The 22,857-nt window shown below is 58.3% G+C and overlaps 1 protein-coding gene across 3 annotated transcripts in view; it reads right to left on the bottom strand.

Annotated features, from left to right (window-relative positions):
• Positions 1–98: 98 nt before the first annotated feature.
• Positions 99–22,857, bottom strand: part of POLE (DNA polymerase epsilon, catalytic subunit) — a 26,016-nt gene continuing 3,257 nt past the window's right edge. Inside the window, exons 7-49 of one of the 3 annotated variants that reach the window (XM_084867374.1) lie at positions 22,802–22,857; positions 22,637–22,717; positions 21,902–22,009; positions 21,478–21,588; positions 21,163–21,248; positions 20,770–20,889; positions 20,317–20,449; positions 20,120–20,233; positions 19,836–20,048; positions 19,538–19,645; positions 18,553–18,681; positions 18,374–18,476; positions 18,147–18,293; positions 17,695–17,840; positions 16,723–16,871; positions 15,690–15,782; positions 15,409–15,553; positions 14,869–15,026; positions 14,363–14,558; positions 13,394–13,608; positions 12,884–12,986; positions 12,514–12,594; positions 12,283–12,405; positions 11,753–11,965; positions 11,338–11,544; positions 11,049–11,192; positions 9,761–9,901; positions 9,451–9,604; positions 9,272–9,378; positions 8,934–9,110; positions 8,633–8,856; positions 8,289–8,509; positions 7,898–8,102; positions 7,360–7,533; positions 6,489–6,614; positions 5,491–5,623; positions 4,461–4,671; positions 3,315–3,446; positions 2,990–3,183; positions 2,014–2,214; positions 1,598–1,723; positions 1,095–1,184; positions 99–987 (exon numbers count right to left, since the gene is read on the bottom strand). The exon at positions 22,802–22,857 is cut by the window's right edge and continues 86 nt beyond it. In XM_084867374.1, coding sequence (XP_084723500.1) covers positions 874–987; positions 1,095–1,184; positions 1,598–1,723; positions 2,014–2,214; positions 2,990–3,183; positions 3,315–3,446; positions 4,461–4,671; positions 5,491–5,623; positions 6,489–6,614; positions 7,360–7,533; positions 7,898–8,102; positions 8,289–8,509; positions 8,633–8,856; positions 8,934–9,110; positions 9,272–9,378; positions 9,451–9,604; positions 9,761–9,901; positions 11,049–11,192; positions 11,338–11,544; positions 11,753–11,965; positions 12,283–12,405; positions 12,514–12,594; positions 12,884–12,986; positions 13,394–13,608; positions 14,363–14,558; positions 14,869–15,026; positions 15,409–15,553; positions 15,690–15,782; positions 16,723–16,871; positions 17,695–17,840; positions 18,147–18,293; positions 18,374–18,476; positions 18,553–18,681; positions 19,538–19,645; positions 19,836–20,048; positions 20,120–20,233; positions 20,317–20,449; positions 20,770–20,889; positions 21,163–21,248; positions 21,478–21,588; positions 21,902–22,009; positions 22,637–22,717; positions 22,802–22,857 — 6,212 coding nt within the window. In that variant the 3' untranslated portion in view covers positions 99–873. The remainder of the gene's footprint in view (positions 988–1,094; positions 1,185–1,597; positions 1,724–2,013; positions 2,215–2,989; positions 3,184–3,314; positions 3,447–4,460; positions 4,672–5,490; positions 5,624–6,488; positions 6,615–7,359; positions 7,534–7,897; positions 8,103–8,288; positions 8,510–8,632; positions 8,857–8,933; positions 9,111–9,271; positions 9,379–9,450; positions 9,605–9,760; positions 9,902–11,048; positions 11,193–11,337; positions 11,545–11,752; positions 11,966–12,282; positions 12,406–12,513; positions 12,595–12,883; positions 12,987–13,393; positions 13,609–14,362; positions 14,559–14,868; positions 15,027–15,408; positions 15,554–15,689; positions 15,783–16,722; positions 16,872–17,694; positions 17,841–18,146; positions 18,294–18,373; positions 18,477–18,552; positions 18,682–19,537; positions 19,646–19,835; positions 20,049–20,119; positions 20,234–20,316; positions 20,450–20,769; positions 20,890–21,162; positions 21,249–21,477; positions 21,589–21,901; positions 22,010–22,636; positions 22,718–22,801) is intronic. The other 2 variants (XM_084867375.1, XM_084867376.1) reach the window with 2 other exon arrangements.

Raw genomic sequence — 22,857 nt, 5'->3', positions numbered from 1 at the left:
TGGTCCCAGGGCGACCTGAGCTGAGGAACAAGAACAGAAAGCTCCTCCACTGACGAAGCTGCTGCTTCCCCTTCCCACGAAGGAAAGAACCTAAAAACTTGTGGGGGAAGATCACTTTTCTAAGTCCAAGAGGTAACAAATGCTGTACAACCCATGATCAATGGTGTGCCCTGTGCCCAGGCCTCTTCGGGGCACAGGTAGGCTCTGAGGGCAGGTGGTATGGTCAAGCCCCATCTGAGAAGCCCAGCCCAGAAGAGGGAACCACCTGATGCAGACACCCCTGCCCCCCTGACCCTCCTTACTGACCAGGAAGTCTCTACAGGGAAGTCCAAGTCCAAGTGCAGGGATGCCGGCAGTCCTGGAACCGGGAACTGCTGTCCAAAAGACGCCCAGGTCCCCAAGGGCTCAGGGCTGATTCCTGGAACTGGCCACACGCACGTGTGAAGCCCTGGAGGGCGTCTCGGAGGTCACAGTGACTGCAGAGCAGAGCTCAGTCTCCGCCCAGGCGTCCCTGGCCCTGGGGTCTGGCCTTCAGCTCAAACAGAAGGCCCCGAGGGCAAAGGGGATGCGGGTGTGTGTGTGTGTGTGTGTGTGTGTGTGTGTGTGTGTGCAGGAGGGCCAGGCCCTGCGGCAGCGCAGAGGCCACACGTGTTTATGCACAAGAACCACCCATCGGGGCCCATGGGCCCCTGGCCACCCTGACCAAGCCTGGGACCGGAGCACAGGAGGGCCGCTTCCTGCTCTGGCTAATTGGCTGGTCTGGGCCAGGCGATCCCTCCCCGGAAGCACCCTGAGGGTCCTTTTCTTTGGTGCCGAGTCCTGGGGATGGTCTCCAGCTGGAAGCTGGGGCAGAGAAGGGACCGGCCTGCCTTGCTAATGGCCCAGCTGGGGGTTCTTCTGCAGCAGCCACTCCAGGGTCTCCATGAGGTATGACATGCCATAGTGCTGTGCAATGTTCCGGAAGATTCTGATCTGCTCCATGAAGACCTGCAGAAGAACCAGTCGCCATGGGAGCCAGTCCCAGAAGAGATTAGGGATGTGGGCAGAGGCCCAGAGTGTAGGGAGAGTGGAGTGGGTGAGAACAGCAGTCAGACCTTGGTGTGGATGGTGAGGGCAAAGCCGCCCGCACAGCTGCAGTACACGGCCATGTTGGTCTCCTTCACGCCCCGGCACTTCAGGCAGACCTGAAACGAGGAAGCGCCAGTCAAGAGCTCCCACTCCCTGCCTGCACCTCCACTGTGGATCAAAGCCAGACCGCACAGCGGGCTCACCCAACGCCAGCTGCTTCCCCCCTCGCTGTGGGCCACCTACCCGGCCACACCAGGCACCAATGTTCCTGCCCAGACCCCATGGTCCCCAGTCCCCGCACTGAATGCTGAGCACTCCGTCACACACACACACCAGCTGAGTCTGGACCCTCGGCCCACTCACACCCTTTATCTTATTTGCCATCTCTCTCCCTCCACCAGAAGGGAAGGCCCGGGAGGCCAGGTGCCCACCAGGAGCTTTAAGACTGAGTCACGGGCTGTGGATGAGGCCTGCCCCAACAGGTGGTCATCTCGACGGACCAGATCATGACCTGAGGCCCACTGCTCACCAGATCCTGCAGGGTGAAGGCCATCAGCTTCTTCTGCAGGGCTTCCACCAGGGCCATCTCGATCTCCGAGGAGTCGTAGGGGGCCTGGCAGTTGGAGCAGAGCCACTGGGGCAGCACAGCCCCGTCCTGGGCAGAAAGGGAGCAGGTCACCCTCTACCCACCTCCCTGGCAGTGTCCTCCAAGAGGACCAGCTTTGAGGAGACTGGGCAGAGCCTTCGTGAGAGCGAGAGGCACATAACGGCGTGCGGCAGTCACTTGGCCCCGGGCACGCTTCCACTCCGACACCGTCCTAACATGCTTACTGGATGGTGTTCTTGCACCCGGTAGCCGAGTGCCTTAGGAAAGGTGCCAGGTCCTAGTTCACACCAAAGCTAGGATGTCACCCACAAGGTGCCCTTCCCGGTGGGCGCTCCCACCTGGGAGAAGGACGGGTCTTTGCACAGATCCAGGTCCCGGCAGAAGTTGCAGCTGTGGCAGATGACCTCAGGGAGCACGTAGGAGCGGCAGGGGTCTCGGAACTGGGCCTCCTCAGAGAACTCGCCCACGTCCACCAGGCGGAGCAGGTCCCTGTTGAGCTTGTTCACCTGGTTGGTGATGTTTGTGTCCAGAGACAGGACCTGCAGAGAACAGGGCGGTGAGGGCAGCTCCGGGCCTCCTGCTGCTCTGTCTGGACTGAAGACCGCGTGGCCGAGCACCCCCTCACCCTCCCCATCCCATCAGCTGCCTCCCCTGAAGCAGTGGTTCCCTCCGGGGACTCGGGCTCTGCCGGTCATCCTCACTGGCTCCTTTCCCCCGAGTGACAGGCAGTCCTGTCTCCTGGAGCCTTACAATCTCACATGCGAAGTGGCTGATGTCCACTCTCAGGTGAGGGACTGCCCGGCCCACCCAGGGGCCTGCAGAGCCGAGGGGCAGCCAGCTAACACTCCTGTCAGGAGGTCTCTCCCTCCCCTAAAGCTCTGCTGCCACCTGATCCTGGCGTGTCCGTCACCGGGAGATGCAGTGGCCGGGAGGTGACTTCATGAGCAGAGAGGTGCTGCTTGCTCTTGTCTGGTAACAGTATTCCACCTTTGATTCAGTCTCCTTTCCCAGAAAGGCATTTGGCACTCACACAAGCTCTCCTCTGAGCTCCACAGAAGCCTGGGTGTTTTGGGAGCTCCGTGTGGTCCCTGGTTCGTCCATTAGCCTCACAGGACCTCGAGCACCTGCTGTTTCACCAGCACCCCCAGATCACTCCACCCCACGGCCTTCACCCCCTCTGCCCAGACATCATTCCCTCCCGGTGGTCTTAGGCCCAGGCCCCATCAGAGGGCCCCTCACTGATAGCTCACACGGAGTGTACAGAACGGTGGGCAGTGTTGGGGGGGTAAATGAGTTTCCTCCTCCGGCTCTCACCTTGCACACATACTTGATGAACTCCAGGGCAGGGTTATTAAGCACCAAGTGTGAGCCGGGCAGGACAGGAAACATCTCTGAGAGCTCAGCGGAGTTCCGAGAGCCCGTGACTTTCTTCTGAATCTTCTGGGTGATGGTGAAGAAGTTCTGAGTGAGCTCATTGGCCACATAATCTTGAGAGAAGGTGATCATTCCTGGGAAGAGAAGCGACATGTGACTTCGCAGTGAAAAGGATGCCGAGGAAGCGACTCGGGGACCCTGCCCTGGAGGGGGGCAGAGGGGTCAGGTCACAGGTGCATGGTCTCGGCAGCAAGGGTGCGCTCACCTGGAAGGGCTCCGGGTGCCCCTCGGGCCTCCTGCGATGGCTGGCTGGCCGCCCGTCTCCTCACGGGGGTGCTGCCCGGGGCGCTGCGCCTCAGCTCCTCCTTCATGCTGTGGTACACGGCCACGATGTATGCTGCAGAGGGGACACGGGACCCGAGAGCTGACGACACCCAGGACCCAGAGTCCAGGGAGACCCTGTGGCTGGTCAGCCCGCCGGCAGCCCGGGCTGAAATGTCGTTACCGGCGATGATTCTATTTGATGCATTTAGAGGAGCCAGAGCCCATTATAGAAACGGGAACGATGCCCGAGTTCATGCTTAGGGAGCATCATCTCCATGAGACAACTCCCCTCAACCTCCACACGGGCAGTGACAAAACAGAGGCTCAACTCTGAGCCAGCACACCAGATCCACGTTTCAAAAAAACTCAAAAAAGTGAGACTTGCCGAAACCAGTGTGGCTCAGTGGATAGAGCATTGGCCTGCGGACTGAAAGGTTTCGGGTTTGATTCCGGTCAAGGGCATGTACCTTGGTTGTGGGCACACCCTCAGCAGGGGGTGTGCAAGAGGCAGCTGATCGATGATTCTCTCTCATTGATGTTTCTAACTTTCTATCCCTCCCTCTTCCTCTCTGTAAAATATCAATGAAATATATATTTAAAAAGAAAAAAAGAAAAAAGAAAAAGTGAGACTTGCTTGGGACATGCAGATGAAATATGAAACAATCACAAATGGAGCCACCTCATACCTCTGATCACGTGTGTGTGCTAGGAATGTCAGTGCGTATCAGGGGACAACGGGCACTGCATATATGTGCTTCCTTTGTGCCTCAACCTGAATAACCCGGCTTGTAAACACTAAACCCGAGACCATCTACACCCAAATCAGTGACAGGAGCCAACAGCAGCTCAGCCTCGGAGCCCAGTGGGGGCAGGTCATTCAGGAAGTGACCCGTCCTCCCTACTGGGGTTCACCTTTAGTTGCCATACGTGCACCAAAGCTTGGGGCAGAACTAGAAGCTCCTCGGGAACAGCCCTCCTCAGCAGGCACAGTGAGGGGGGCCCCGCACCCCGATCCACCTTTCTGTGAGGCAGCAGACCAGGACCAGGGTGCTCCATGGGTCACAGACGTGACAGCTGATGAGCTCACCTGAGACGATCATGAGGAAGTAGCTCTGGCAGGAGGCGGCCTGAGGCAGGAACTGCACGATGTTCCAGTTGTTTTCCAGCAAGTCCTCCACGTCCGGCTCCTGCCCCTCGTCGTCATCCTCGCCCTCGTCATCCTCACCTTCCTCCTCCGGCTCCTCCTCCTCCGCTCTGCCCTCTTTCTGGGGGTCCTGCTGTAACAGTCCCAGCCGTGTCTGCCCGCAGCCGTGGACCCACACCCCAGTTGAGTCACGTTGACCCTGGCCTACTGATTCACCTGGTTAGCATCCTTCCCAGCCCCCCGAGCCGGCAGATCCCCCCACTCTCACAGCACGTCAGATGTGCCACGCGCCTGGGCTCAGCAGCACTCACTCGTGGGAAAGGTCCCACTCCATCCTCCCAAAGGGTTCACTCCAGCTGCCTCCTCCCACCGCCCAGAGAGGGGGAACAGCAGTGCCCTGAGGACCATCCTACAGTCCAAGCTCCAATCTCCTGCTCAGCTCCCCACTGCGATGCCCATGCCTGACAAGGTTCCGCTCTGACAGCACCTTCCAGGTTAACACGGGACGGCTCATGTCTGCCATCCTGAGAGCAGCAGCCACCATTGTGCTTCCCAGCTACACCACTTGCACCTCCCATCCAATTCCCATGGACCTCCCACCTCGGCACAGCACCAAGGGCTGCCTTCTCCCAGCAGATCTCTCAACAGCATGGCTCCCAGCAAACCCCCATCAAGGTCACAGGCACAAGTGGCCTGCCCAGGCAGCTCTCAACCACCCGTGATCACTGCCCTCACCCGCTGCTGGACTCACAGCTGCCTCACACCAGTAACTGAGCCTTGCTCCCTGCAAGCTCCACTTCCCGCCACATCCGAGTCCTCTGGGGCCTCCCCTTCCCAGTCGGCCCCTGACCCTGATCCCACCCCCGCTGACTCTGATCCTGCACCTCCTTGTTGGCAGACGTGTGAGCAGTGTGTGGCGAACGGAGAGGTGCAGACCCCAGAGAACTCCAGCCTCCAGGACTGGTCCCCTCACCTGTCCACAGTGGACACTGGAGGGCACGTTTCCTTTGATGCCGCCGTAGTTAGAGGGATCCATCCAGAGAAGAAACTCCCAGCAGCGAGAGAAAGAAATCGTCAAGGAATGGAAGATCTCTTTAGAATGAATGCTAAAAAGAAGCAAAACAGAATGATTCCATAAAATCAGTTTTCTTTCTTTTCTCCACTTTCTTTCTTACCCTCCACTGATTTAAAACTCTCAAACTTCCTATAGAAAATGACAGGAAAATGGCAAACAGCAGTGAAGAGACTTCTGCCTCTGGGTGGGAGGAACAGGAGGCGTGGAGGGCTGGAGAGGCGAGAGAAGCCTCCCTGGAGCCTGATCCCATAGGCCCGCTCCCACTGCCACTGGAGAGCCTTCTTCCAGGGCGGGGAAGTGAGCTCTGGACTACTGCTGCTCTGGCCCTGCCTACAAATCTCACAGGCCCCCAAGGATCAAACTGTTTTCAGGTCACAGAACATAGAGCCCCAGAACAGTCACAGGAACGCAAAAGCATCCAACACACAAGGCAAGACCCAGGATGTCACCAGTTTGCAGAGAAACAGCCCAGAGGGAGGAGACAGGCCTACCAACCGCCACCAACCTGAGACCCCCGGCGCCGGAGCGCCCAGGGACCGGGCGCACTACAGCTGCCCCGCGCCCAGAGCGGAAGAAAAGACCAGAAATGGAGGAGGAGACAGCACGTCTGATGTGGATTCGGGGCAGATGACACAGCGCCGAAGACGGTGAACTTAAAGACGTGACAGAAATTATACAGAAAGCAGCACAGAGAAGGAAAAAGATCAAAAAAGGTTCCCTACAGCCCACAGCTGGTGAAGCCCTCTCAGAAAAGAAGGTGAGAAAGGCCCTGCCAGTCTCCAGAGGCAGGAGAGGACGTGGCTGCCACAGACCACCCACACCCTCGTGCCAGGAGCTTGCAGCCGGCATGGGAGGCACAGGATGCGGGAGCTGGCTGAGCAGAGCGGTGCTGACACCTGGTGGTGATGTACTCAACGTAGGCCAGGGCATCCTCGATCCGCCGCTTCTTCGTGCACAGGACGATGCGGTTGAAGTTGGCATAAACGACCGATGACCCCAGGCGCTTGAACTCCGCGATGAGCCTGAGGACCAAGGACAGAACCAGCAGTCAGGATGCTACAGAGGATCCCAGGAGACTCCGTGAGGCTAAGGGGATGACTGAAGTATAATAGAAAAGCCATTCTAAATACGCTTGGGACTCAGGAGCAACAAAGCGTGAAGGTTTCTACATGGAAAACCCACCACAAACAAAGCCAAACAGAATCAAAGACAGGGAAGAAAGGTGGAACTCACGTCACAGAAAACGAATAATTCTTACATAGGAAGAGCTCAATGAGAAAAACAACACAACTGGAGAAAAGCGGACAAAGGATATGAAGAGAAAGCCCACTTAATTCATCACGAGGACTGCAGGCAGGTTAGGAGCCACAAAAAGTACCCCCACCCCTTCAGCTGGCACTGCCCACCATGCAGGAGGGGCTGGGTTGGCAGAGACATGGATGGAGAGCTCTTGGGCCAGCCCCAGCTAGCACCTCTCATCGTAGGATCCACCAGCTGGCAGCAGGGCTGCTTCCTGGGATCACTGCGCGGGGACACTCGCGTGCCCTTACGCACAGGCTGTCTCTTGGTTGTTGGTAACAGCCCAAGTTCTGGGAGCTGCTTCTGCCCACTACGGTGGACCGTACACCTCATGCAGACCTCCAAGGCCGGCCATTAAGTCCGACGAGGAGGGGCAGAGCACAGCGTACAGCGCTTGGGCAGACACCGCGCACAGACTGTGCGTGGCAGGACCCCCGGGTACCGGGCGGGGGCACGGGGCACACTCACTGCAGAAAGAGCTTCTTCATCATGCCGTGCAACGTGCGGTGCAGGGCGGGGTCATGGAGCAGCGAGGATGGGGAGCGCAGCCAGCGGTAGAAGTGCATCACCTGGTTGTCGGCATAGACGTTGTGGTACTGGGTGATCTCCCGCACCCAGCCCACCACCATGCTCTTCAGGATCCTGGAAGGAGAGCGTGTTCTCCAGTCACTCTTCCTCCACACCCTACTGCTCAGCTCTCTGAACCCCTCAGACAAGGCTAGGACCTACCACTCACCATACACTTCTCAACCCTCCCCGCCCGCCGTGCCAGAACACCGACTAGAATGGTGGGTGTTGGGCGCCTCACCGGCTGGGAGAACCAGACAGGCTCTACCGAGCAGGTGGGGGGAAGCCCCAGTGACCCTGTCTTAGCGCTTAGTTTCCCAAAACAAGGGCCGAGGACGAAAGGATTCCTGCTGTTCCTTCTCAACCCCAGACTGTTCCTCTGCCCCTGCAGAGAGGGCGCAAGGACAGCAGCCAGGAGACGATGGGGATGCAGTGGCACCTGAAGGTGCTGGAGCAGAGGGCGGTCTCGTCATAGCTGGCGGGAGCGCTGGCAGCCTGGTTGCCGGTGATCATGTCCTCCAGGGACGCCTGCTGGATCACGTCGAAGCTGATGCCCACGCTGTCGGCCCCCTCCATGTCGTTGACATGGTGGGACTGCAGGATGGTGTTGACGGCCAGGTTCTGGATGTCCAGCTCCACGCACACTGCACAGACACACACACCTGTGTACTGACCACAGGGTTTGGAACCCAACCCAGCATGCCTTCCTCAAACACTGCCACTGGCCTCAGCGCCCACCCCGACTCAGCCCACACGACGTGGCCCGTGGCCGAGCTCTGAGGGTCAGTGCTGGGACTTCAGCTGCGGAGATCCCGTTCCCCCGCCCCCACCTGTGGAGTAGCAGCCGGAGCTGTTGATCTCCATGGTGGCTTGGTCCTCAAACTCCATGATGAGGCGGTTGTCGTCGGCCTCCTTCCCGCCCAGGTCGGGGCGCCAGGTAGCGGACAGCCAGAGCAGGTGGTTGTGGCGCTGGAGGTGGCGGGCGAGGAAGAGGTCGGAGCCAAAGGTGGAGATGTCCTCAGGCAGATTCCCAATGGGGATGTGGAAGTACCTGTGCAGGGTCATGGTCAGGGTCACGGGAGGTAGTCCCAGGTTGGTCTCAGGAGGGAGTGGAAACTGGGGAGACTGACAGGCTGGCAGCATGAAGGTGGGCTGAGCCCTATGCTCTGCTCACCGGCTCATTTCAAAAGCCTGCGACAGGCAGGTGTCCAGGTTGAGGTAGTGGCGGATCATGCGCCGGGCCCCGTGGCGCTGCCAGTCCAGGACCCCGTAGCTGATCTTGTCGGCCACGCGGACAGGCACCAGCGGGAACTCCTCCAGGACAGGGATCTCGCCGGCCAGCCTCCTCAGCTCCCAGTTGGACTGCACGGCGATGAGCGTGGGCCCCCGGCGCTCCTCCTGGCACAGGACAGCAAGCGGCTCGGGGGACTGTCCTGGGTGAGGGGCTCCAACAGCAGCACCCCCACTTTGCTCACCTTGTAGGCCAGCAGGAAGCGCTGGACGGCTCTGCAGATGGTCTTCAGGTCGGTCTCAGCCCGCACTTCAAACGTGTGTTTTGGGGGCGGTAAGAGCTCGGGGCCCACTTTCTCCAGCAGGAGGCTGTGCTCGGCCGAGTACAGGGCGCTGAGGCTGGGCATCTGGTTGCTTCGCACCTGAACACGGGCCAAGTCAGCAAACCTCCCCCCTTTGGAGTGGTTCCACTTCTAACTCAATCCCACAGGCACTCCTGGGCGGAGGCTTCTGGAAACAAGGCGGGGCTAGGACATCTCTGCCCAGCGGCCTGTCCTCCCACAGCCCTGCACCGGGAACTCACAGTGTCTAGCACAAACACGGACGCCCTGCGCTGAGAGGGCACGAAGACGCCGAGGAGCGCCTTGTGGCCTTGTGTGCGGTGGTACAGATAGATGTGGCGGATGCTCCCTGTGGAGGACACACAGGTCACCTGGGATTCGTGGAAGGTGGGGCCAAGAGGGCAGTTGGCACATCCCTTACCTGGTTCCAGGTAGCTGAACTGGGCCAGAGAGCGCATCTCCAGGTGCTCAAGCGTGAAGGTTTCTGCTTCCCGGCCCAACAGGTGCCTCCCCAGCTGTTTGCTGACCTCACACACACAGCCCAGGTGCACCAGGGCCCGGAACAGTAACGGCACCTGCAAGGAGGCAGGGGGGTGGGGCTGACCATCGCTGCAGAAACTACCCCGGGGGGAATCCAGTGGCTGCTGCCGGCCCGCCCGTGCCCTTCGTGGGCTTCTCTCCTCTGCTCATCCAGCTAGGGGCTTGCTCAGTGCAGCTGGGGAGGCAGTTACCTGGGTCTCGTACACGCCCTCGATGTCTGGGGCTGACAGCTCAGTGTTGATCTCATTGATGTGCTCCTGGTACATGTCCTCCGGCACTGAGTACTCATAGAGGTTGTAAACGGTGTTGGAGCGAGGAAGGACTCGATTCACCTGGGGACACCAGCAATGACCTTGTCACGTGGCTAAGTGTGAGGTTTGTTACACACACACTCCACACATGCGCACACGCTTGTTTAAACAGTCCTGGCACACCTGGTGCCCACAACTGTGGGGTACACTCCGTTTCACTCTCCAGAGTAAAGCTAAAGCTCAGGGCACATCAGAAGCCTCTGAGGCATCTGAGAGGCAGTCAGCTCACTCAGCAGGTCTGTTTATTTCCTCTGTCCTCTCCTGGTTTATGAGGGTGCAGGCGGCAAAACCCAGGAGCCCTGGGGGACACATTGGGCTGGTCCTGGTGCGGAGGGAGCAGGAGAGGCCCCCAAAGGGTAGAATATCCTGAAACCACAGGAGCTCCAGGCCACCTGTCCCATCCTGCGCTACACCCTCCCTGTCTCTCCCCACACCCACATCCCGTCTCCAGACACCTCCTCCCTCCTTCCAGCTCCCACACACAAGTCTATTCTCAACACACGCTAGCTTGTCCTGCAATTCCCTGCGCCCGGCTGAGAAATGGCAAGGGCAGCCTCCATGAGCACACTCTGGCTGGCCCAGCTGGGTGCTCACTGACACCAGGTGAGAACGAGGACCCGCCTGAGGAAGAGGCAGAGCCCCACCCACCGCCGGACCCCACTTATAGGAGGAAATGTCCATGGTGGGCCCATCCAGAGGCAGAATGGCTGGTGGTTATTGGGGGCTGGGGGAGGAGACTGCTCGGGGCCTGGGGTGTCTCCTGAGGATGATGAAAACCTTCTCAGATCGACTATGAGGATGGCTGCATGACGGGAAATCCTGTCAGCAATGGAGCTGCACGTGAAGTCGGGGAGCTGCACGCATGTGAATGACCCCCGTAAAGCTGTAACACCGGAACAGCCTCTGGAGCAAAAGTTGCTGTCTTTCAACTGCCCACCCATCCCTTCCCTGCTAGGTGGATGTCAGACCGACACAGGGGATGGGTCCCCGGACCAGGCACCAGCAGCTTGGCCCTTCACAGAGGTCTGTTCAGTAACTGCTGCCCCTAGAAGGCTCCAGAACACCTGGCCCAGGGCCGCGCCCACCAGGCTGTATCTGCAAAGCCCAGTTCTTTCTGCGGCCCCATCACCGTGGAGACAATCTCCGAGGCAGCGGCTGCCTTCGGTACCTTGCGATACGCAGTCCCCTCCTCCACCTTGGGCACCCGCTGGTTCACGTAAAACACCCGGGGGATGTTCAGTTTGATGCAGTGCAAGTCGCTGCCGATGACAGCCCACAGGCGGAACAGGCCAGGCTGGCTGGTCTCGCTGATCTGAAAGGAAACATGGCGGCCTCCAGCACCAGCTGCAATCAGGCACAGAGGTCAAGGTCTGCCCTTTCTCCTCCAGACCCAGGACCCCTTCCGATCAGCCATGCTGCTGCCCTGGGGGGTCCTGCCCTCGGACGCCCGTGCATACCTGCACAATCTGCCACGGGAGGTCCAGAATGCTGCGGGCAGTTCTTCGCAAGAAGCCCCCCAGCCCCGTGCTGGGCCTGTCTCGCACGGCCCCGGGCTGCAGCCCGCCGTCCGCCTCCAGACGCTGCTTCTTCCTGCGGGCAAGGCGCTGCCGGGCCTGCAGCTGCCACTTCTTCTTGTGGAACCGGAGCCAGACCAGCCACTCTTCCTGGGACAGACGGAGGACAAGTCCAGGGAGACAGAACACCTTCCATGACAACGGACACGCCAGCCTCCCAGTGCCAACCTCCGCAGGCCAAGACCACCTCCTGTCCTGCATGCTCAGCAGGCCCCCAGGAGACAGCACATCCACGGGGGCCTGACTGAGGTCTGCCCCCTTTGCCCACCGGCCATCCAGATGCCCTGAGGCTTCCTACCTGGGTGGTTCCGAGGGCCGGAGGCTGCCCCAGGATCTCCTGCCAGGGCACCGTCAGCCCCAGGTCCTGCGAGTCCTCCTGGCTCTCCCAGAGGACCCGCTTCCTCTTCGTAGCAACAGGGACGGCTGTGTGGGGCGGCTTCTCACGGCCAAAGTCCTCCATGTCTGGAGCACCAAGGCTCTGGGTGCCATCCGGAGCCTGGGCCACACCCACCTGCAACCACCCCGAGAGGACTCAGTCAAGGCGCTCTCACAAGTCCACTTCCAGAAACCCATCTGAACGGGATCAAGTACTTGGACAAAGTTACTCATTACCGATTAAACTACTTTTAACTTTAAAACCCCCTAACACAAAAGAACACTGGGAGAATTAAAGAGCAGAGTATGAAGGTGTACGTTTTCAGAAAAAAACACAAAACTCCAGACACCTGAATGGAAGCATCCAACCTCATGAGTGGCACCGGGTGCCCCTGGGACTGGCCCACCCCACCCCACCCCACGGCCTCCGTGTTCCAGGCCAGGGCCCAGCACCTGTCTCTTGCCCTCGAGGACAAAGAGCTCGCTGATCTTCTTCTGCTTGTAGACGTCATTCTTCTCCAGCAGTTTTTTGTGCAGCCAGTCGGGGTGTTTGACGCGAGGCACGGGGTTCTTCACCTGCATGAAGGTGGGACGCGTCACTCGTCTGACGGCGAGTCTGGGCCACGCTCAGGTGCCTGTGGCTTTAAGCCACACGGTGGCCTGCTTCCGTGGTCTTGACCTCACCTGCTGCAGAGCCGCGGGGATTGTGATGATCTTCTGAATGGCGCTGCCCAGCCGCTCGATGTAGTAGTCCCAGTCCAGAATCTGTGCGGGACAGGCGCGTGAGGAGGGCGGCGGCGGCAGCAGCACTGCCTTTCCCTGCATCTAACTGATCCTCTTGGAAAGTCTCTGACAAAAGTGCCCATTTCTCAGAGGAGGAAACTGAGGTGCAGAGCCGCACCAGGACCCTGCGCCAGACCAAGCCTCGGCCTGCCTGACCCAGTGAAAGCCTGAGTCTAGCTTTCCCAGCTCTGCCCTCAACCTTTCTTCACACACCACACGTCAGAAAAGGGAACGCCAGGAGTGAAGACTAAGCCGAGGAGCCAGCACTCACCGTCCGGATGTCCAAGTCCTGCAGGGACGAGCTCTTCAGCCATTTCCGCAGGAAGTGCCTCCTCACCGTGGGCTCCGCCTGGAAGATGGCGAGTGGGATGGCCCTGGGAGACAAGAGGCGCAGCGAGCACCAGGGGACAGTCTTTTCCATGGAAACAGACCCCACAACCGGTTTTGTAACCTGCTTGCATTTAAAGTTATTGTGTATAAACTATATCTAACATGTCATGTCTACTGTATCTAGTAACTAAACAATACTTCACTGTGTAAGTCTCATGGCCATGGGGGCTGTTGCTTGGCCACCGTGAAGAGCCGCTGACAAATGCCCTCATGTAAAAAGCACATGCATGTGCACACACACAGGTGACACTTCCGAAGGGCTCTTCGTTGGGTAACGGACAGGAAGTCCTCAGCAGCTCGCTCTGGGATCCCGCCAGGGCCCGGCAGGCCTTCCTGTCATCCCATCTGCGGGGTCTGCGGCCCGCCCCTCCCTCACCCTGGAAGCCCTCACCTCTCGGTGACGGGTGAGCCCTCGGGCTTCCGGGAGATGATGTAGCGGCAGCTAAGCCCCGCGTCCTTCACCATCTGGTCTCCCAGGAACTCGGCCAGGCGCTTTGCAGTGCTGATGGACGTGGATTTCTGCTCGCCGTAGTCTTCCAGCTTCCGGGACATGGAACGGTTCTCAGAGATCAACTCGAACAGCTCTGAGTCGGGCATGTTCGCTGCCTGGAGAGGGAAGGGGCAGGCATCGTGCAGAGGTAAAGGAGCGTCTCCAGCTCACCCACGCTTCTTCCCACGGAATCGTTTCCCCAGCTTAAGACCTAAGAACCATACACGGAGCCTTAACGTGTGTCTGGGCTCCTGTGCACAGGAGTCCCTGATTTCCCGCCTCAACAGCCTGTAAGATTTGCCCAGCTCACATGAGTCAACTCTACATGGAAGAAGGCATGCCAAAACCAGATGCCACAAAGCAACAGGAGCCAGCAATGTTCCAGAATATTCCACTATTCCTTTCATCCCAAAGCATCTTCCTAGCCAACAATGTGGGAGAGGGAAAGGCATCTGGGCAAAGGTGTCTGATGCTGTCCTCACAATGGAAACCGGGAGCCTCCCTGCTCCCGACAGCAGAGGCCTAGCTCCGTCAACTGACCGCCAACCACAGACTCGATGAGATGCAAACACTCTGAGCAGCATAGGCACAGTGACAATCCCTCAAGAAGGGGTGTGAAAGACAAGCCAACATTCCACTTAAGTTGTAGGAACTGTCTGTGCATTTACAGGGCCAACCAAGACTTAGAAATCAAAGAAGGTAAGCTGGACGGTTGGCAAGCTTTTCTCTTAGGTTCTTTTCTCACATGCCATTTGTCTCCTTTACAGGATCCTGTCGCTGGACACACTCAAGTCCTGGGATTTCACCAGCATTAGCCCTGAGTTCATCTGTCACTCATCCCGCACAGCCAGGTGGGGAGGGCGACCTCACCTTGCTGTACAGCACGTCCAACCAGTAGTCAGCCACCTTGGCCACAGAGCCGTACACTTCCTCCAGGGTGCTGCCCTTGAGGAAGGCCTCGAACACGGACGACTGGAAGATCTTGATGAGCTGCAGCTCCCCGCGGCGCTTCACCTCGAAGCCCTTGAGCTCGGCCAGGGAGCCGTCCTCGTTGAACACTGCGTACCTGGAAGCACAGTGGACCAGCGTGACGGAGCTGTGAGCTGCTGCTCCTCACTGCCCTCCGGACCCCACCTCTCAGATCACACACGTCTCTGCCCTGAGCGTCTCTCTCCAACACAGAAATGACGGAAGGGCCTGCAGCCTGTGGAGCAGAACAGAGCTGGTGGCATCCGTCAACAGCTTCCCAAACTGAGGCAAGAAGTCCAGAAGGCACAACCCAGGTCTCCCCATCCCGGCTCCTGGTCCGTTCTTGGACAGGTTGCCAAATCTAATCTTCCGTTTCCTTTCCCGTGCAGAGGCTGCGGGCTTCCTACCTCTTCTTCAGCTTCTTGCCTTCTTCCTTGGAGGCTGGAAGGATCATGGCAAGGTAGGGCCCGTCAACCTCGAAAAAGATGCTGTTCTCGGAGCGGGTGACGTAGGTGAGCGAGGACGGCTCGGCCAGCTCCTGGTACTGGTCGTTGGTGAAGCCTTCCTGCAAAACCGACCAAGGGGGCAGCCTCCCCGTCACCATCCAAACCTGACACGACTGGGCCTCCCAGCCGAGGGCAGAGCCTGCCCAGCTCCTCTCCCGAGCCCACGCCTGACAGCGGCCTTGGAAGCCAGGCTCACCTTTTTTTTTTTTTTTTTTTTAAATATACTTTATTGATTTTGTACAGAGAGGAAGGGAGAGAGATAGAGTTAGAAACATTGATGAGAGAGAGTCATCATCGATCAGCTGCCTCTTGCATCCCCTCCCACTGGGGATATGCCCGCAACCAAGGTACATGCCGTTGACCGGAATCGAACCTGGGACCTTTCAGTCCCCAAGTCGATGCTCTATCCATTGAGCCAAACCGGTTTCGGCCCAGGCTCACCTTGACCATGATGTTCAGCATGGCCCCGGGGTAGGAGACGGTCACCTTGGGTTTCTTCACGTTCGTCGTCGTGATGACGAAGTTCTCAGGGAAGCTGTTGGGCAGGACGCACCATATCCCGTCCGTGTCCAGCTCTAAGGGCCTCCTTCAGGGGACAGAGAAGTGAGGCCACGTGCCGGCTGGCTGTTGGCCGTGCAGAAAGCAGCCAGTGTTGTCCCGACAGCAGACGAGGCCCCCACTCTCCAGCCCGCCTTCGCCGCCTGCTCCCGACTCGGGCTCACCCGATCTGCTCGATGAGCTCCCTCGCCTGGGTGATGATGTTGGCCCCCGTGAAGCAGACGATGCCGGCCATCTCCATGGAGTACCAGCGGGCCCTGGGGAGACGCCACAGCGTCAGGTGGGTGGGCTCCCCCGAGGGTCATCGAGATCAAAGGAGCGGTGGGAGGGAAAGGGGCACCAAGGAGGGGACTTGAGCAGGGCAGGACTAAGGGGGAATTTAGCTCTGTGCTGAGAACCTTCTCAGTTCCTATTTCAGTGTGTTGGGCTCGGCTCTGGAAAGTTCTGGAAGGAGGCAGCACAATGGTTCATGACCTCGGCCTCAGGGGACTCTCCACACCAGCCCTGATGGTCGGTGTCCCCGTGAGCCTCCTCCACTCTCCAACCCCATGTGCACCCCCCAGCGTCGCAGGGAAAACACGCTCAGGGTGCCCTAGCCGCTGGTGGCCCAGTTCTCACACTTCCTACCTGAAATCCTGCTCTGCTTTAGGCCGGATCTCTGCCCACTCCCCTTACCATTAGAAAGCAGCACAAATACACACCACGGCCCTCCCTCCAACCCAGGCCCTGTGCACTCACTTCTCTCCCTCCCCAGAGCTGCTCTGCTGACCCTCCCAGGATCCCATCTGGTTACGTCCAATGGACACACGAGTCCCCACCTCACCCCATCTCCATGCAGCGCCCAACCCTGGAAGCCGGGCCCAGGAACCTTGGGTCTCTCCCTCCCCCACCCCACTCAACCTCTCAATCAACTTGACCCTTTGTTAATCCCACGGCTGATGGTGACGTTCCGTCAGTCACAGACATAGGACAGAAATGACCAAATTGCTGCCTCCTGCCCAGGATGTTCAGACAAACATGCTCAGTGGTGCCCATGCCCTTGTTACCCCTGACCCACGAGTCAATGTGGCCCTGCCTCCACCTGCCCCAGACGGCTTCTAGCCACGCTTTTGCAACGAGGCCTGTAGGCGCCCAGCTCTTCCCTCCCCCATCCTTCACTCACTAGATCCATGGCCCAGCGCGCCAGCAGGGGCGTACCCTTTGCGCATGACGTAGCCGTAGAAGGAGTTGAGGATGCACTTGTGTGCCAGCTGCAGGGAGTCGTACAGCACCTCCATGTTCTTGCAGCGCTTGACCTTGGCCGCGTCACCTGCCTCCACGGCCGCACTGAGCTTCTTTTTCCACACCTGGGAACACACAGCTCCTAGGTTACAGCTCACACTCTGCAGTCACAGCTACTTTACGTCTTGAAAATTTCAAATGCATTGGAAACTTAACGACAAATAGAATGAAGACCGAAGGACACTTGATATTTGGTCGTATTTCCTTTATTCCTCCCTACTCCTCTCCCTTCCTTCATTCCTCTCTCTCTCTCTCAGCACTGCCACTACGTTGCAGATACTAAACATGTCAGCATATACTTTCTAGGGTCAAGGACAAGCTCCTGCAAAACCATAATGCTGTTCCCCTCCCAAGGACGCTCACCATGGACACAATATGGATGTGTCCCCCCTACGGGGTCTGTACAACCCCAACCCAGGAGCCAGGCCAGAACCACGTGCTCGAGTCTCATGTGTCCTGATTCACCTTTAATCTAGAACAGTCCCATGTAAGGCTGACGTCCTGAAAGGGCTTCTGAACACAAAGGGACATGTCCAGGCTCCGTTTTTATTTCCTGTGAGGCCAGGACTAGGAGAAAATACACCATCACAGCAACAACCCAATGGACACCTCATACTTGAGGGCCCAGGACCTGACAGGAGGACCAGGAGCAGCGAATGAAGGCAGGGCTTCTCTTGGCCAGAAACCCAGGGGTTCCCAGGTGCCCGGTGATCCCATTCCCTCTTATCTGATGCACCTAACAAGCTTCGTACAGGGATTCTCAAACAAAGGGACTCGGACACCATGACAGGCAGAGCACCGAAAGCAGGCACCTGAGGATGTGTCTGCACACCCACGACTGTCCAATAGCACCCAGCAAGGGTCAGCACCCGAGGAAAGGAGGCCCACCTTGTGGAGACCTTTGAACTCATAGCGCCTGTCCCGGAAGGCGCGCACTGTGTCTACGTAGAAGGAGTTCTCGCGCTGGCAGATGGTGGTCAGGCGCTCCTCCACCTTGGTCACGTGGATCTTCTTGTACGCCTTTCGGCAGTAATCTGAGGCACATGGGAGGGGCACTGAGACTCCATGTGGGGGACAGAGGAAGCCAGGAGGCAATGGAGGCCCACCAACACAGCTTTCCCTGCAGCTAATTTATTCCATCGAGGACAGGCAGCCCCGTGCAGATGGGCCAGACACGCCTTGACCACAGGGAGGAGCCGAGCCCTGAGCCATGCAGGGGAACGAGGAAGGGAGCCTACAGGAGGAGTGAGGCCACCACGGCTTCAAGGACCGGTTTAACTGATCTCAGCCATGCGGTTCCAACACAGCCCCATGTAGGCCCCCGCCGTTCAGGCCCTCACCTGCCAGCCTCCTCTTCTCGTATTTAGCCTGCTCCTCGCGGGACAGCTCATGAAAGGCCCGGGCTGGGCCGTCAGGGGTCAAGGCAGGAAACTTCTCTGACTCCAGCTGGTGCTGAATCCGATGGTACTCGCTGCGACTGGCCGGCACTGGGAAGGTGACAGGTGAGACGAGTGTGACAGAGGCCCACCACTTCCTGCAGAGCACCCCCAGCCGGGCGGGCACTCACTGAACTCGCCCCGCCACTGCCACGCCATCTTCCTCTGGCAGTTTGCCCCAGGCTTGTTGAAGTCACAGGCTGCACAGGTGGCCTCGTCCACCATGGCGGAGGGCTGCGGAGGGGACGGGAGGGAGCAATTAGGGCCGGCAGAAGAAAGAACTCAGTCCTGACGCAGGCATCCGTCTTACCTGCAGGCGGTTCGTCAGGATGATGTTTGGGTACATGGCGCCCACGTCCAGGTGGTAGATGAGAGGACACTCGATGCGGTTAGGAACATCTTTCAGGGAGGTGAGCTTGGCCTTAATCTCATTGCACACCTACAGAGGAAGAGGAGGGAGGTGGAGCTGGTGTCCACGATAAAAAATGGACACTACAGACGGAAGACAGCCACCAACACGGGCCGGGAGGTGCAGGAGGCTTGCACAAAAGAGCAGAGCCCTGAGGAGCACAGCATGGCAGGAGCAGCAGCCACCACCCCCGGATTTGAAGTGGGAGAAAACTGCCGAGTTTGTTACAAGGTGTTTAGGAACCGATCCTGAAGTTGGTACAAACTACCCCACGGGGGTCAGCGAACGCGCTGCAGTGCTGAGCGGAGCCCGCCAGGAGCCTGGGATGTGCAGCGTCCTCGGGATCAGCACGGGGGAAGGTGCTGGGGTCCCCAGTCAGGGGACACACCGCAAAGGACACTTGGTGCTCCTATTTGATGGACTTAGTCACTGTATCCTACTCTGTCATTTCTAAAAATTAACTGTCATCACAAAAAACTTTTTAAATGTTCACCAGAGGACATGCTTAGAGAGGGAGGGGTAGAGAATGTGATATGCATGCATCTGAGAAACACATGAATGCTCGAATGGGGAATCAAACCCACAACCCAGGTATGTGCCCTGCCTGGGAATTGAACTGCCAATCTCTTGGTGCATAGGATGACACTCGACCTAGGCTACTACTGTCCTTTTAAAGTCTCCTTAACAACAAGAAAACAAACTGAACACCTCCAATAGCTCCTCGCTGACTACTGAATCCAAGACCCCACGTTCCCAGAGCCTGTGAAGCTCCCCCAGCCAGGAAGTCAGGCGTCAACTGTGACAACAGTCATCCGTCTCAGGCCCAAGCACCAGCACACAGGAGGTGCACGAAGGAAACCCATCCACAAGGCATCTCCAGAGCTACCTCTTGGAAGTTGGTGACCTGCTCCATGGGCACCTTTTCCTCTTCCTCGATGGCGTGACGCATGGTCGTCTCCACCCGCTGCAGCAGGAAGTCAAAGGCGGCGGGATTCTAGCGGAAATGACCGAGGGGCACAGGTGAGACAGGAAATGCTCTGGTAGCAACCAACCTACCTACCAACCTACCTTGGGGCAGGCCCGACGAAGGGCGCCTGGTGGGGCCCGCAAGGGGTGAGAGCTTTCCTCCAGCCCCTGTGGCTTCTGGGAGCCTCTAAGCCTCGGGAGACCCAGGAGGGGCGCACCATCCTGAACCGGCAGGGGATGTCACTGCGGAACACGCCCGACTCCAGGGCCTCCACGTGGCCGCCCACGTAAGTCTCGGCGTCCAGCACGTGGCCGTCCCCTGTGAGCTTGTTGAATTCCTGCTCCTGCTTGTTGGGGAAGACGATGTTGGCGTGGAAGGCCTGCACCATCAGCAAGGCCTCGCATAGGGTCCCGGAGCCCTTCCGCAGCACCTACGGGGAACACCAGGCTTCAATCCCTCGGCCCAGGCCGCACAGGCGGCGGGACCAGGGGCGGCACTGACCTCGTCCGGCTCCATGGGGATGATGGTGCACAGGGCGAAGATGAAGGGGTGCACGTACTTCATGTATAGGTAGTACGTGGCCACTGCGTCCGACACTGAATATGTGGCCAGAGTCTGAGGAGAGGACAGCAGAGATAAGGACGACACGTAGGAGGTCCCTCCGACCCCCAGGCCCCAGGTCAGCACGGCACAGGCACCTGGGGCTGCTCGGTGGCCATCCGGCACATGTCCTCGGGGTCCAGCTCCACAGGGTCGTAGCCCAGCTTGGCTTTGGCGGCCGCCTTGAGGTTGTGGCTGCCCACAGGAAGGTAGCTGTCCCTCTTCACCCACCTAGAAAGGAGAGCAAAGGAAGAGGTGATGCTGAGACAAAGTCTAGAAACCTGTGAAAGGTGGCAAAACTGGACACACAGCAAGATGCAGAGACCTGATGGGTACCCCAAGATCTGCACCAAGACACCACACGGTGCAGGCCCCTCGTGAGAATCATTCACCCGGACCCGGGTAGTCCCACAGACACACTGCACTCAGGCGATGCCGGAGCCTGCGGCTGCTGTCCTCAGCGAGGGCTACTGCCTCCCTCAGCTGTGGACAGGCCTGCGCTCGGGGAAGCCCCCGGGGCAGACCGGCTGCCAGGGAGCGGCGGGCCCTACCTGAGGCAGTCCATGTGGATGCACTGGGGCGCTTTGTACTCCCCTTGGCTGTCCTTCTGGAATCCGATCTCCTGGTACATGTTCAGTCCGTGGACGGCTGCTCTGGCCTCCACAAACGGCCTAGGGACCAGAGGGGCGGACAAGCCCTTTCAGTTAGTCTCTAATCCCCTCAGGAACAGGGAAGACGGCCCCCAGAGGATGCCCCACTATCCCAGGAGCTCCTCACACCGACTCCTCAAATGCAGCACCCCTCCTCCCCCTTCCCTCCCACCCACTTTTCCCACTGTAACCCCTTCTCAGCACACACGTCAATAGCACTGGGTAAACTCCCAGTGTCCTGGAATCTGCCCTCTGAACACTGTTTAGTTACTCAAAATTAGGCATTAGACTCACCAGTCAAAAAAGTCCCCATTGTAGGTGACCATGATGGTGGGCTTGGTCTCCTGGACGTGTTCAAACCATCTCTGGATTAGATGGACCTGAATTCAAAGCATCACAGCACTCAAGAGGTTTGCTTGTCCTCTTTCAAACTCCTTCCAAGTACCTCTCCCCAAGTTCTCCCGGCAACCCTTTATTAGCGCCTGCACACGCGTGAGGGTCACAACAGGGACCCAAGCCCAGAAGCTGCCGTTCTGACCACAGGCACGCCGAGGCCTCCGAAGGGCCTCTTTCCACATCATCAGCAGCTGCCCAGTGACCCCTCTTCACCTCGTCAGGTTCATTGAAGACACAGAAGGGCCCTTCGTACTCCGGCTTGGGGGTGAACTCAAAGTCCTCGATGTCCTCTGCCACGATCTCCCTGTTGGTGATGAGGTAGCCCTGAAAGTTCACCAGCAGTTGAGTGGGTTAGACACAGCTGAGCATGCCTCCTGGCACTCGGCCCAGAAACTCAGACCACAACAACCTGAGCAGCAACTGGGAGGTGCCTTAGCTTCCACCCCCCCACCTGAGCATCTCAGACTCTCATCGGAAGGGGGAGCATGCTGGTGTCAGAACAGCTCGCTTGCTCACTTTCTTGGATTCCGCTCACTCATTATTCACCCCAAAACTATGAGTCACAGGGTGCACACTTCTGGTTTGGGGACAAGGTCCCTCTTTCCGGGGAGCTCACACTCCAGAAGGCACTGCTCACCTGGCCATCAATCATGTAGGAAATCATCATAATCTGGTCCGTCTCAGCATCAGGAAACTTGAGGGGCAGTTTGGTCGTCTCAATGTCAAATGCCAAAACCACAGGGTCCTAGAGGGATCCACCAAGATTGCAGGTTCAATCCCCAGTCAGGGCACATACAAGAATCAACCAATGCAGACATGAATAAGTAAAACAAATCATTGTTTCTTTCTCTCTCGTCCTGTTTCAAAAAATCATTAAAAAAAAAAAAAAAAAGAAAAAGAAAAAAAAAAGAAAAGAAAAGAAAGAAAGAAAGAAAGAAAGAAAGAAAGAAAGAAAGAAAGAAAGCATGGCCTCATTTTGGCCTTCGTGACAACCCTGACAGAAGACTGGCTCAGGGCTGGCATCGCCGTCTTAGAAATGAGAAAACCTGATCATGAAGCTGCCCTGAGCCAAGGCCTTCTAGTTATGAACCCGTTTTTCACATCACTCTCTGTCAACGCCGCCTAAGAGGAAGCTGGGGGCTCCCTCACACTCCCATCCAGCCCATCAAACGCACATCACCTGGGGATGCTCAGGCACAGGTGGAACTACACTCGCAGGCCGGAAACTCACCCGGAAATGACGAGTCCACACGCCTTCCAGAAGGTATTTAGGAAGAAGCAAACCTCTGAATCAGATTCACCTGTCAGCACTGATGAGGCCTCCCGAACACCAGTGGGGAACTCGGGATGGAGGACAGTAAGCAGCACTTACCGGCCGCTCTACCAGGTCGTCTCGGCGGGTGATCTCCACCGGCGCGGTGCTCCCCCGGTGCCTGACGTTGTACCAGTGTGCCTGCAGGACAGGTCGCCTTGAGCTGGCGTTCTGCATCTGTCTTCACCCTTCAGCCCCCTCCCGCTGTCGGCTTCACCCACTCACCACGTGGATCTTCAGGTCGATGGAGAGGCGGATGTGGTAGGGCACGTCGTACTCTC

This window comes from Pipistrellus hanaki (genome assembly GCF_964339955.1).
Source record: "Pipistrellus hanaki genome assembly, chromosome: 19".
In the NCBI taxonomy this organism is placed as follows: Eukaryota; Metazoa; Chordata; class Mammalia; order Chiroptera; family Vespertilionidae; genus Pipistrellus; species Pipistrellus hanaki.
This window is presented reverse-complemented; position numbering and strand designations above follow the sequence as displayed.